At 45.8% G+C, this 14,072-nt stretch overlaps 1 protein-coding gene across 25 annotated transcripts in view; it reads left to right on the top strand.

Moving 5' to 3' along the window:
- LOC143923526 (uncharacterized) overlaps window positions 1-14,072 on the top strand; it is a 213,321-nt gene that overhangs the window by 75,218 nt on the left and 124,031 nt on the right. For 16 of the 25 annotated variants that reach the window (XM_077447270.1, XM_077447263.1, XM_077447261.1 and 13 more), the window contains 5 exons: window positions 2,176-2,217; window positions 2,977-3,018; window positions 6,076-6,117; window positions 7,380-7,613; window positions 8,355-8,462. In XM_077447270.1, the coding sequence (XP_077303396.1) occupies window positions 2,176-2,217; window positions 2,977-3,018; window positions 6,076-6,117; window positions 7,380-7,613; window positions 8,355-8,462 (468 nt within the window). The remainder of the gene's footprint in view (window positions 1-2,175; window positions 2,218-2,976; window positions 3,019-6,075; window positions 6,118-7,379; window positions 7,614-8,354; window positions 8,463-14,072) is intronic. The other 9 variants (XM_077447269.1, XM_077447259.1, XM_077447254.1 and 6 more) reach the window with 4 other exon arrangements.

Here is a 14,072-nt window from a genome sequence, read left to right as displayed (position 1 = left end):
TACCCAATTTGAAAAAGTCTAAATTACAGCCTGGTAGTCTAATCCTAGTAGATGGATTATGATAAAGTGCTTGAAAGGAATGGAAACATTTGCCTTTGAATCCATATCTTTTTAGTATGTAGCGGATGACATTTGGGATCAAATGTCACATGCATTTTAAATTTAGTTTTTGCCTCAGCACCCTACGGTACTAAGGGTTAATTGGGTAGGTAAGCCTTCACACCAGTCTGGCCAGGCCATGTTTCAAGTTCTGCCTGGTCATGTGAGCGGTGAGGTTTGGTTGGATGTTTGGGTATCGGCCCTCTCGGAGCCAATCAGCGGGAGTGCCGGGGCCTGCTGAGGAGTCTGGGAGGGGGTACTTAAACAGGTGTGGGTCACGTGTTCGGGATTCCGGAGTTGTTCTTGAGACCCACATGGTCTGTTCTGGTTCCAGGACCGGGGTAGCCCAGTGAGGGGTCCCGGTCATGGAGTGTTCGACATCCCGCAGCATGTTCCTGTCAGTGGCCCTTGATAGACCCGTCTGGTCTGGGGTAGGGATCCGTCTGTTCCCGAGTCTCGGAACCTGCTGGTCCGAGGCGCTGTAACTGAGGGAGGATTTAAAGTGTCCGGGTGTGCTCTCGGCTTGGAGGGACACCACAGCTTGTGGAAGTGACCGGGGAAGGACTCTTCGAAGGAAGGCCGGCAAGTGGCATCCTGAGAAGTGCCTGGTTACTGAGTTGGGAAGGACATTGACGAATTCACACTTTTCCAGTACCTAAAAGGAGGCGGGAAACATTCCAGGTACGGTTGGAAAAAAGGTTCTTGTTCATCTTTAGTTCAAGTTTTGAGCCAACATGCTGACTGCCATGATCTCTGGCTAGAGGTCTGTTCAGCCTTGAAGTGCCCAGCTGCGAGTGGCTACTCTATGGGTGGAAGTAGAGACTTGTTAAACCTGCAGTTCAAGGTACCTGAGTTGTTCACCCATGCCCTCTGTTCCCTAAGAGACTGTGTTTGTGAAAGTTCTACTGCAAAATAAAACCTTTTGAAAGGACTTCATCTGTGTCAGTGTACAAGTCGTTGAGTATCAACCCTGGGAACCCCTAGACACGGAAGAGCAGGCCAGGAGAAGGTAAGCGGTAAGCCCATTCAGTCAAGGCCGCCCTGCAACGGGTTTTGGCCGCTACACGTATTATATCGAGGAAATTCCAGGATACACTGTCGAATGCTTTAATAATATCAAAGCTAACTAATAGGACTGATCGAGAGTTAGTATTTGTATCTTGATCAAAAATGTCCAAAAACGCTGGTGAGTCACGTTTTTGAGCTTTTATCAATATTTTTGAGCATTTATCAGCATTACAGCTGAAAAACATCTCTCAGAACCCACTAGTTTTTGGGTTTTTTTTACTGCTCAAAAATGCCACTGCCCAAAACTGCTGATAACAGCCTATGTGTGCATCGCAACATAGGATAACATGATGGAGAGTTTAATGACTGTAGAAAAAAAATATCTACAGCCAAAAACAACCGCTGTAAAAACATAAAAAAAACACACAGTGTGCATGAGGCCTCATAGTAAACAGTTAAATAATTAAAGTGGAATTCTGGGATTCCACTCACAGCGCTGGAGCCGTGATTATATGTCACTCTCATGCATGCGCGCGGGTGCCTTCTTCCCGGCAAGGTCCGACAGCGTCTGCCGGGGGCCTTCACAGCGCATGCGCCACTTACGTCAGCAGCTGCATTCAAAGTGAATATCTCCTAAACTGTACAGGTTTAGGAGATATTCATTTTACCTACATGTAAGCCTTATTACCTGTAGGTAAAAAAATGACAAATAAGGGTATACAACCGCTTCAAAGTATTCTCAAGATAGTATAGAACCCCTTTGCAACTTCATAAGATCTCTCCCGAAATTTTGCCCACATGCTGGCTATGCAATGAGGAGGTGGGTTCTCCTCTAAATACATATCTGGTGGTCATGTTCATTAATTCAGCCTGTTGGAGGGAAGTCCACCACCTTACTACTCAAATCACAACTTGTATATTAGATTACACTCTGGCCCAATTTCCCATGGAGAATTATTTGAGAATTTGAGAATTATTTTTTATTTTTTTTACTCTTGTTATCATATATAAATATAAATAATTTTCTTCTGTGTTGTAAAAGGTTACATATTGCATTTATCTCTTTAGCTTCCCCATGGATCGACAACATGGAAACTGAAAAAACTGAGGGTAAGATAGACTTTGTAAGATATGATGACTTGAGCTGTATTGTAGAAATACATGGTGTTATTAGCAGTCGTAGTCGTAGTGGTCGTAGTAATAGTAAATTATTATATAATTAAAGCGGTTGTATACCCGCTGATGTGTTTTTTTTTTCTACCTGCAAAGGAAAAGGCATAATGAGCTAGTATGCACTGCATACTAGCTCATTATGAAATACTTACCTTAGAACGAGGCCCCGACATCTGGTCCAATCCACGCCGAGGGAGATGACATGCTCCCTTTGCGTTTCTTCTGGGTATCGCGGCTCCGGAGCCGCAATATTTTCACTCCCGCACATGCGCGCGGGAGATTTCTTCCCAGCAGGGTCCGTCGTCTGCCTGGCTTTCATCCGGGAATCCCCTGTGCGCATGCGCCGCTGCAGTCAGCGGCGCATTGCGAGGGGAATATCTCCTAAAGCGTACAGGTTTAGGAGATTTTTTTTTACCTACAGGTAAGCCTTATTATAGGCTTTCCTGTAGGTAAAAGTCCCAAAAAGGACTATACAACCACTTTAAAGCAATTTGCATGACATCACCCAAAGTCACCCTTCACCTCCTAACTAATGCCAATCTTTGCAGTCCTATGCTTTCCAGTTCTATGCTTCAAATAGGACTCAATTCTTCATAGAATTATGTTATATTTTGCTCTCACTATCTCTGTTGTATATACAGTAAATATATTTGCTTCTTTGCTGTTAAAGTTTACAAATTGTATTTATCTTTTTAGCTGCCCAATGCAGCAAGAACATGGAAACTGAAAAACCTGAGGGTAAGAGAGAATTGGTGACTGATAATGACTTGAGCTGTTTTGTAGATATAGCGGTGGCTCCTGAAGAGCATGCGCTATGCGTTTTTTCTAAAGTTAAAGTTTGGTTTGGGTACAATTGTCTAAATTAGACTTCAGCATCAGTCTGACTGGACCGTGAGGTGTTCAGCCTGGCCACAGAGGGCACTGTCTCTTCTGGCAGACTTGGAACTATGGTCTGGTTGGGTGTTGAAGTTACTCTCTCTCAGAGCCTGCCCAGTGGGAGTGGCGTTCTCGCTGTGTTTTCTGGGAGAGGGTACTTAAGATGCGGATGTCACGTGGTTCGGGGTTCCGGTCCAGAATGATGTACTGACTTCATGGTCCTGGTCCTCCTGACCAGCCCCCAGGAAGACTATGGCCTGGGGTGCGGATCCACCTGACTTTGATGTCTCGGGGCTGGCTAGCCTGAGGCAGGGAAACTAAAAGAAGGACTCCGAGGTGGTTGGGTGCTGTCTCCGGTTCGGGAGAGACCCAGTGACTTCAAGCATTCCAGGGGAGGACTCTTCAGAAGAACACCACGTGCGGTGGGTTTCTTAGCAAGAGCCTGGAAGGGCTGAAGTAACCGAGAGAATCCGCTCTTGTGGATATCGCCAAGCTCGCTGAAAGATCCAGGTATCCTACAAGTGTTTCAAGCTTAGTTTTCCTACGTATTCTACAGCATCTGTGGCAGAGACTTGTTCTGAAGTAAGCACCTTGTTGGCTGCTAGGCCTTGTGAGAGAAGGACTGTCCAACCTGAGTGATCATCCAGTTGCGAATGGCTATTCTCTGGATGCAGTCAAAGTTAGCAAGTTCTTTAGCAAATTTGACTTTGACACTAATGCCGTGTACACACGATCGGACTATCCGGCGGACAAACCGCCGGACTTTCCGAACGAGCGGACCTGCCCATACACGACTGGACTTTTGCGGCGGACTAGGGTGGGAGTCCACCAGACTTTTGAAATGAACGGACTTGCCCACACACGAAGAAAAGTCCGTTCATTTTGAATGCGGCTCCAGGTAGACGGGACTAGCGAAGGAAGTCAATGTCGTTGCCTCCATCGGCGAGCCCCGTCACCTGGTATGGACTTAAAGGGGAAGCCCTACGCTGAAAAAACGGTGTGGGGGTCCCCCTAAAGTCCATATCAGACCCTTATCTGAGCACGCAGCCCGGCCGGTCAGGAAAACACCCCCCCCTCCTGGCCCGTACCAGGCCGTGCCCTCAACATTGGGGCTGCTTTGGGGAAGGGGGGCCCTGCGGCCCCCCCACCCCAAAGCCCCTTGTCCCCATGTTGATGAGGACAAGGGCCTCTTCCTGACAACCCTGGCGATTGGTTGTTGGGGTCTGCGGGAGGGGGGGCTTATCGGAACCCTGATAACCCTGCCCCTTGTCCCTATATAAGTCACCGCACAATGCATCCCTGCCATTGCGGCCAGAGACAGCATCATAAGGACGAAGAAAAGAAGAAGGAGAAGAACAGAAAAAGAGAAGAAGGCAAGAAGGTGGCGGTGACAGCGACAGAAGACCGGGCCAACACTAGCAAAAGAGCTGGAAGAAGAAAGCGGAGGCTTGGCAAGAAGAACTGAAGAGGAGGACAAGACCCCCAAAGAGCGGGACAAGACCCCAAAGTTGGAAGAAGACCCCTGGACGGCGGCGACGACGAAGAAGAAAAACGGGCTCCTCCACTAGTAAAAGAGCTAGCAGAAGATAGCGGAGGAGTCTGGCGAGAAGACGGAAGACCACCGGAGCTGTCTAATAAATTATTTAAAAAACTTGTGTTGTGTTTTTTTATTGACACTTTTTCCCTCCGGTGAGTGGGTAGGGGTATGATGTACCCCATACTCATTCACATAGGGTGGGGGGCTGGGACCTGGGGGCCCCCTTATTAAAGGGGGCTCCCGGATTCCGATAAGACCCCGCCCACAGACCCCGACAACCAACGGCCAGGGTTGTCGGGAAGAGGCCCTTGTCCTCATCAACATGGGAACAAGGTGCTTTGGGGTGGGGGGGCCGCACGCAGGGCACCCCCTTCTGCAAAGCACCTCCCATGTTGAGGGCACGTGGCCTGGTATGGCTCGGGGGGGGGGGGGGGGGCGCTCGCTCGTCCCCACCCCCTTTCCTGACCGGCCGGGCTGTGTGCTCAGATAAGGGTCTGATATGGACTTTGGGGGACCCCCACGCCATTTTTTTCGGCGTAGGGCTTCACCTTTAAGTCCATACCAGGTGACGGGGCTCACAAGGTGTCAATCTTGCTGATGGAGGCGGCGACATTGACTTCCTTCGCTAGTCCCGTCTACCTGGAGCCGCGTTCAAAATGAACGGACTTTTCTCCGTGTGTGGGCAAGTCCGTTCATTTCAAAAGTTCCGGCGGACTAGCACACAGACGGGTGGATTGTCCTCCGGACAATTTTGAGTCAAAACTTCTTTCTAAGTCCGCCAGACTTTTGGGAAGAAAAAGTCAGCCGGAGCCCACACATGGGCGGATTGTCCGGCGGACTCTGGTCCGCCAGACCAAGTCCACCGGATTGTCTGATCGTGTGTACGCGGCATAAGAGTACCTGAACTTTCCTTTCCAACCCTCTGATTCCAATTCAAGAGACTGTTCCATTGTTTATGTTTTTGCAAATAAAATCCATTCAAGTGGATCTGTTGTCAGTCTCCAAGTTACTGGGCCATCTACCACGGGAACCCCTAGACTTGCAACGAGGAAACCGGGAGGTAACGGTAAGCCCAAATCTAACCAGCAGCTCCTTCGTTGGTTAGTGCTACATAGAATTACAGAGTGTTATTAACAGTCATTGCAGTAGTGGTGGTAGTAATAGTAGAATATATTATTATAGTAATTTGCATGACATAATCCAGTGTGGAAGTCAACCTTCACCTCCTAAATAATACCTGTCTCTGCAGTCCTATGCTTCATGGAGGACATACTTCTTCAGGAGAATTCTGTTATATTTTACTCTCTCTATCGTATATAAATATAAACTGTATGAATATCTTTTGTGCTGTAAAAGGTTAGTAATTGCATTTCTCTCTTTAGCTACCCAATGCAGCAAGAACATGGAAACTGAAAAAAATGAGGGTAAGAGAGAGTTGGTAACCAATGATGAGCTATGTTGTACAATTACACACTGTTATTGGCAGTAGTAGTCGTAGTGGCAATAGTAATAGTAGATTACCTAAAAGCCCGTTTTCTGACACCATCAAATGTGGAAACCAACTTTCAACCTCATAAAAAATGGTTCTATTCTCGGCTGCATATACTTACTTTCCCTTGACTTTCCTGACACGCTTTTCATCTGCAAGGAGATGACACCATGTTTAACCGCTTCAATACCGAGCACTTTCACAGTAATGCCCAGACATATTTTCAGCTGAATGGCAATTGCGTGGTCATGCAACATTGTACCCAAACAAAATGTTTATCATTTTTTGGAGACAGTTAGACCTTTATTTGGCGGTATTTAATCACCACTGGGTTTTTTTCACTGATGGGCTACACTGATAGGCACTAATGAGGCAGCACTGATGAGATGGCACTGAAGGGCACTGATGAGGAGGCAGTAATATGCAGCACCGATGTGCACTGATAGGCAGCACTGATATGCAGAACTGATGGGCACTGATAGGCACCGATAGGTGGCACTTAAGGGCACTGATAGGTGGCATGGATAGGATACCCTGATGGGCACTAATGGGCAGGGTTACAAGGAAAATAGATTGGAAGTCTGATAGGGGAAAACATTACCGAGAGTAATGTGATTGGCGATTATACAGGTGGGTTGGTGAGGACAATGGAGTAAGCGAATGTGCAAACTGTTTGCATGAAGGATTTGCTTATACATAAGCAATTCCTGATCGGTCAATGCTCCTTAACTAACACGCCAGTGGTTTTATTTATATTTGTACAGTAATACCATCAGTGTTATCAGTGTTAGCTTCAGTATAAGTAGAAACAACTGAGGTCTGAGAGCACAATTGGTCGCCGCTGAGCACTGGTGGGGTTCTCCAAACCCCCCAAAAATATGTTTTTCATTAAAATATTCATTAGAGCTATGTATTTATATAATAAATTGGTAATAGAAAAACAAAGAGGTGAGGACAAGAGAATCTGAAAAGTAAAGGTGCTAAACAAAAATGTATACTCAATATTCTGGTTAGAAAGCTAAATTCAATCAATATTCCCTATATACTGTAGACTATGGTATATCATAGTTTTCTCCAGAATCAGGACTAAGCAGCCCCTTTCCCACCAGGATCCTGATATATATAGCACATTTGATATTGAAGCTTGGTATTACAGAAAACTAACTTGCCGATCCAAACATTTTTGTCCATCTTTAGCCAAAGCTTCTAAATCAAAAGTCATAAACGTTAAGCAAGATGTGAACCAAGAATACAAGATTGCGGCCATAACTTTGGTACCAGTTTGTGATGCTGCACCATGCTCTGAAACCCCAGCAAAAAATATAAAGACAGAACAAGCAGAGGATGCTGTGCCAGGACCCTCAAACCACAAAGAAGCAACTGCAAGTAAAAATGAAGCACACAGTCCAGTACAAAAACCACTCAAACAAGGTAACTTGTTGATATTTTACAGTGATATTATATTCATTTGGGTATTTCAGTTGCACAACTGATACCCATGTATTGTTGCCACCCATAGCCCTGCGATGGACCCTGCTTGAGTCTCATTTGTTTTCCACCACATAAGGCAATACAGCCTCCTGTGACCGGTTGTGTAGGAATGAGGTTCAAGTCTGGCATTGTTATGGGTTCAAGGGGAATCCTGTGTGTTTGAACTTCATGGTCCATTTGTATTTATGTAGATGCAGATTTATCCAGGAAAAATGTTTTAAACCTTAATACACTGCATGATCTGTGAACTATGGTCAGCAGTCTCAGGAAGGCCCAGAATGGCCTCACAAAAAAAAAGGCGGGGGGCACATAGCAACAAACAAACTGCATGGGAAGAAATTAGGATCAGCTAAGAAACTGTAATTTAATTGTGACATGAAAAACTCTAAACTCTAAACACACAAAGCACTCTGCCAGGGATATGCTGACTACATAGAGTTCTCTGCCAGGATCAACTGAGCCCTATTGTAATGGTATGTTGTGCACAATGGGAAATGTCTTGAGTGCAAGAGAACCTTTGACAATGTCCCCTTTTGGCAAACATCCCTCTACTCTTGTTCTGGCAATAGATGTAACATTTAGGATTTTCTAAGCTCGATAAAGAGGGCTGGTGTGATGTCCTTTATACACATTTGGAAACTACACTTAAATCACTACATACCTCTTTCTTGTGCCCTGCAGAACCACAACCACAAATCAGTCTGGGACAAGGTGACATTGCAAACATCATTTCTCATACTCTTCCAAACAAGCAATTCGGAGTAACTCCTTCCCATATATCTTCCAAAGGTAAGTCGTGTTCAATGCTGCGCCCACTACAACTCCCAGGAGTTGTGCACATATTGACCTTCACTTTCTATAGTGCTCAGGGCAATATATATTCCAGTAAAAGAAACAATTGTAACTTTGAAGCTCAAAATCGGTTCACTCATCACTATTAGGCACTCTTCTAGGTATACAGTAAGAATGAAAAAATGAGCAGCCTGCCAGGGACATGTTGAGCACAAGTATCACACTCTGCTAAGTACATGGCAGTGGCTGAACTACTGTCGCAAAAGTCGCACTCTCTGTGTGTGTGTGTGTGTGTGTGTGTGTGTGTGTGTGTGTGTGTGTGGGTGGGGGGCGGTATGTGGCTCCAGGGTTGCAGACCAAAGAGTATCTATTGTACTCTCTCTTGCTGTCCAGACCCAGCACTGACAGCCCACCCCCCTCTATGCATGGGCAGGAGAGGAAAGGGAGAGTGCAGGATCTTCTCCTCCTCCTCCCCCCCCCCCTCCTCCTGTGTGTGCCCACAGCCCTGTCCACATTCCAATCCTTGGCAGCTCCGTGCCTCACAAAGGGGATGAGTGGGAGGGAATGTAAGGGGTGGCTTTGGTGAGCAGAGACCCCCTTACATCAGCATTCCCCTTTACATTACAATCCACAGGGCTCCTCATTAGGCCCCTTTCTCATGAGCGAACTCTGCCAAGCTGATCCGCCTACTCAATGGGAAATCTCTCTGCTGAGCAGGCGGATGACAGGTCTGTGTCTGCTCCACTTGTGCAGAGCGGACACGGACACAGCCCACTGTTCTCTATATGCTGATCTGACTGTCATCATATGTAAATGGACACATGTCTGTTTACATCCACCTCCCCAAAGAGAGAGAGAGAGAGAACAATGGGTGGTCCGTTCAGTCCACCTGTATAAAAGAAATCTTACAGTGCACGTGGAAATTCTCCAGAATCTGAAGTAACAGGGGCTCTGGAAACCCTGATTAAAAAAGGAATGTTTGAAACGATGATGTAAGTGGGGGCTCTGGTTACCAGGCACCCCTGTATATCAGAGTTACCCTTTACACCAGAGTATGCAGTGTTCCTCCTTACATAAGAGTTCTCACTGTTCTTCCTTAAATCAAAGTCCCCAGAGTTATCCCTTATATCAGAGTCTGCCCAGTCCCCTCCTTGCAGTGTAAGGGAACTCTGCAAGTTCAGATGTGTAGCACCCTCTAGTTAGGCTAGTTAGGTTACCCTCTACTTTTATGAGAGTAGGAAAATGTAGGCAGGCTAGCTAGTTGCAAGGCCTGTTTTCTTGTCATTCTGGGCTTAGAGTGGCTCAGGGTAACAGCTGGTGACTCCCAGGCAGCATCACTTCACAGTCACCTCCCTCTTCCTTCTAGCACTTTCTATAAGAAGAGGAGGAAGGGAGAGGTGGAGCTGTCTAGGGTATCTTAAGGAATCTTGGCCAATCCCCAACTTGGATTGGTAGGGGGCAAGCCTCCTTAAATACCTGAGGTCAGCCCAGCTGGGGCGGAGTTGTCGGGTAGAAGAGCTGGAGTGAGAGAGTGTGGAGGCTGTCGGGGCCCATGGGGAGCTCCCCAGTCTGGGGGGGGGGGGTTGTGACCCTGGGCTTGGGCTCGGGTGCATCCAGGAGGAGTGACGAGATCCTGGAAAGAGAGGCACATGGGAGAGTAGAAGACTGGTGAGTTAGCACATTTGGGAGGACTGGGGAGGCTCGTCTGAGAGAACTGGGAGATTGGAGTTTGAGATCAGAAGAGAGGACTGTAAGAAAGGACATTGCAGCCAGGCTGGTTGGCAGGACCTGAAAAGAGCTATCTGGGAAATGTAACTGAATAGAGGATAGCTAGCACTTGAACTATTTCTACATCACAGGGGCCCGAGGTCCCTGCCTGCAAAAGGCAGTTCATTGAGGCCTGGCTGAAGCAGTGTCAGGGCTCCCCATGCAGTGCTAGCTAGCCTGAAGGAGTAACAGTCTGCAGCAAGGGAAGTGCTAGTGAGGAACAGTCTGTAGCAAGTGTCCATGCTCTAGAGAAGATTGAGGTGTATATACTAGAGTCCCAAGCAAGTTTGCACCGAAAAATTCTGGGCATCCCATCCAAGTTTAATCCCCTCAAATAAAAAAAAAAAAAAGGTATGGAAGCGATGTCTCTGAGTGACTGAAAGATGGATGTCTGGCTGGGTGGGGTGACAGTTGAACCACTACATTCAGCAACCCCTATGGGGGTATGGCTACAGATGTAAAGGGGAAATCTGTGGATTTTGTGGACTCTGATGTAAGGGGGGACACTTGTGATTAAATATATACAATTAGAATTATTATTTAACCCCTTAACCACTTAAGGACTGCCGCATGCCAATGTACGTCATTGCAATGGCATGTACAGGCACAAGCACGATCGGACCCCCTCCCGCTGGATGCGACGGTCCGGTTCGCTTCAGGAGTGATCCAGGATGAGGGGATGGCCTTTGGTTTCTGGCCATCCCCTCTCGATCGCTCCTGGCGAATGAGAAGCTTCCTCCCACTGTGTATTGTATTCACAGGCAGGGAGGAAGTGATGTCATTCTCCTCGGGGTGGTCTTATTGACCGGGCTACGAGGAGAGGACACAGTAAGTCTGCACCAAACACTACATTGGCACTAACTAACACACAGGCACACAACCCCCCCTGATCACCCCCCCCCCCGATCGCCCCCCGATGTCCCCCCGCCCCCCCCAGTCACAGTGTCACTGATTGCAGTGATCATTTATTTACTGATCACTGCATTCAGTGTCAGTTGTAAAAGTAATAGTGTTAGGTCCAGGGTAGCCCCCTACCACCCCACAATAATGATTTAACCCCCTGATTGCCCTTAGAGTTAACCCTTTCACCCCCTTTTGCCAGTGTCACTAAGCGATCATTTTTCTGATCACTGCATTAGTGTCGCTAAGTAGCTAGTTATTTTTTTTAGGTTCACCGCCAGGTTTTTATAGCGCTAGGTACCCCGATATACAACCCAATAATGGTTTTAACCCCCTGATTGCCCCTAGTTAACCCTTTCACCCCCTTTTGCCAGTGTCACTAAGCGATCATTTTTCTGATCGCTGCATTAGTGTCACTAGTGTCGCTAGGTAGCTAGTTATTTTTTTAGGTTCACCGCCAGGTTTTTATAGCGCTAGGTACCCCCATATACTACCCAATAATGGTTTTAACCCCCTGATTGCCCCTAGTTAACCCTTTCACCAACGATCACCGTATAATCAGCCCAGATACCTGCTAGCACCTGCGTTTTGCCCCTCCGCCCAGCCCACCCAAGTGCAGTATCGATCGATCACTGTCACTTACAAAACACTAAACACATAACTGCAGCAATCGCAGAGTCAGGCCTGATCCCTGCGATCGCTAACAGTTTTTTTGGTAGCGTTTTATATTTAAATCCGGAAGGCAGTGCTTGGTTTTCGGGGTCCAGTACGTGGCTAGGCTCCCAAAAAGTCCCCCACATGTGGTATCCCTGCACTCGGGAGAAGCAGCAGAATTTATTTTGGGGTGTAATTTGACTTATGCCCATAGCATGTGTGAGCAATATATCATTTAGTGACAACTTTGTGCAAAAAAAAAAAAATTGTAATATTCCTGCAACTTGTGGCAAAATATAAAATATTTCATGGACTCAACATGCCTCTCAGTAAATAGCTTGGGGTGTCTACTTTCCAAAATGGGGTCATTTGGGGGGGGGGGGGGGTTTGTGTTATTTTGGCATTTTATGGCCTTCGAAACTGTGATAGGTAGTGAGGAGTGAAATCAAAAATTTGCACTCTTAGAAATCCTGAAGGCATTGATTGGTTTTCGGGGTGCCGTACACGGCTAGACTCCCAAAAAGTCCCACTTATGTGTATCCCCGTACTCAGGAGAAGCAGCAGAATATATTTTGGGGTGCAATTCCACATATAACTATGGCATGTGTGAGCAATATATCATTTAGTGACAACTTTTTGTAAACTTTTTTTTTTTTCTGTGTCATTATTCAATCACTTGGGACAAAAAAAAAAAAATATTCAATGGGCTCAACATGCCCCTCAGCAATTTCCTTGGGGTGTCTACTTTCCAAAATGGGATCATTTGGGGGGGGGGGGGGTTTGTGTTATTTTGGCATTTTATGGCCTTAGAAACTGTGATAGGTAGTGAGGAGTGAAATCAAAAATTTGCACCCTTAGAAATCCTGAAGGCAGTGATTGGTTTTCAGGGTGCCGTACGCGGCTAGACTCCCAAAAAGTCCCACATATGTGGTATCCCCGTATTTAGGAGAAGCAGCAGAATATATTTTGGGGTGCAATTCCACATATAACTATGGCATGTGTGAGCAATATATCATTTAGTGACAACTTTTTGTAAACTTTTTTTTTTGTGTCATTATTCAATCACTTGGGACAAAAAAAAAAAATATTCAATGGGTTCAACATGCCTCTCAGAAATTTCCTTGGGGGGGTCTACTTTCCAAAATGGGGTCATTGGGGGGAGGGGGGGTGGAACTGCCCTGCCATTTTAGCACCTCAAGAAATGAGATCGGCAGTCATAAATTAAAAGCTGTGTAAATTCCAGAAAATGTACTCTAGTTTGTAGACACTATAACTTTTGCGCAAACCAATAAATATACGCTTATTGACATTTTTTTTAATAAAGACATGTGGCTGAATACATTTTGCCCTAAATGTATGACTAAAATTGAGTTTATTCGATTTTTCTTATAACAAAAAGTAGAAAATATCTTTTTTTCTCAAAATGTTCAGTCTTTTTCCATTTATATCACAAAAAATAAAAATCGCAGAGGCAATCAAATACCACCAAAAGAAAGCTCTATTTGGGGGAAGAAAAGGACTCAAATTTCATTTGGGTACAACATTGCATGACCGCGCAATTACCAGTTAAAGCAGTGCAGTGCGAAATTGTAAAAAGACCTCTGGTCCTTAGGCTGTTAATTGGTCCGGGGCTGAAGTGGTTAAGGACCAGCAGCTGCAGTTGTACTGCGGCAGGTTGGCTCTCCTGGGTGAGGGACAGAGGCAGACTGATGATCTGCCTTTGTAAACAAGGCATTTCACCATTCTGACAGGAGACATGTCAGATATCTACTGTTCCCAGTGATCGGGAACAGTGATCTCTGTCATGTCCCAGTAAGCCCACCCTCCCCTACAGTTAGAACATGCTGAGGGAACACAGTTAACCTCTTGATTGCCCCCTAGTGTTAACCCCTTCCCTGCCAGTGTCATTTTTACATTGATCAGTGCATTTTTTTATAGCACTGATCAATGTAATAATGTCACTGGTCTCCAAAAAGTGTCATTTGGGGTGAGATTTGTCTGCCGCAAGGTCACAGTCCCACTAAAAATCACAGATTGCCGCCATTACTAGTAAAAACAATAAAAAAAAGTCCATAAATCTATCCCATAGTTTGTAGACGCGATAAATTTAGCACAAAAACAATCAATATACGGCTATTGCGATTTTTTATTTTTTTTTAACCAGAAATATGTAGAAGAATATATATCAGCCTAAATTGATGAAGAAATTCATTATTCTTTATTTTTTGGGGGATATTTATTATAGCAAAAAGTAATAAATCTTTTTTTTTTCTAAATTGTCCTTCA

The sequence above is a fragment of the Lithobates pipiens genome, unplaced genomic scaffold (genome assembly GCF_037356315.1).
Source record: "Lithobates pipiens isolate NorthernLeopardFrog02 unplaced genomic scaffold, aLitPip1_a1.2 Scaffold_22, whole genome shotgun sequence".
Classification (NCBI taxonomy): Eukaryota; Metazoa; Chordata; class Amphibia; order Anura; family Ranidae; genus Lithobates; species Lithobates pipiens.
This window is presented reverse-complemented; position numbering and strand designations above follow the sequence as displayed.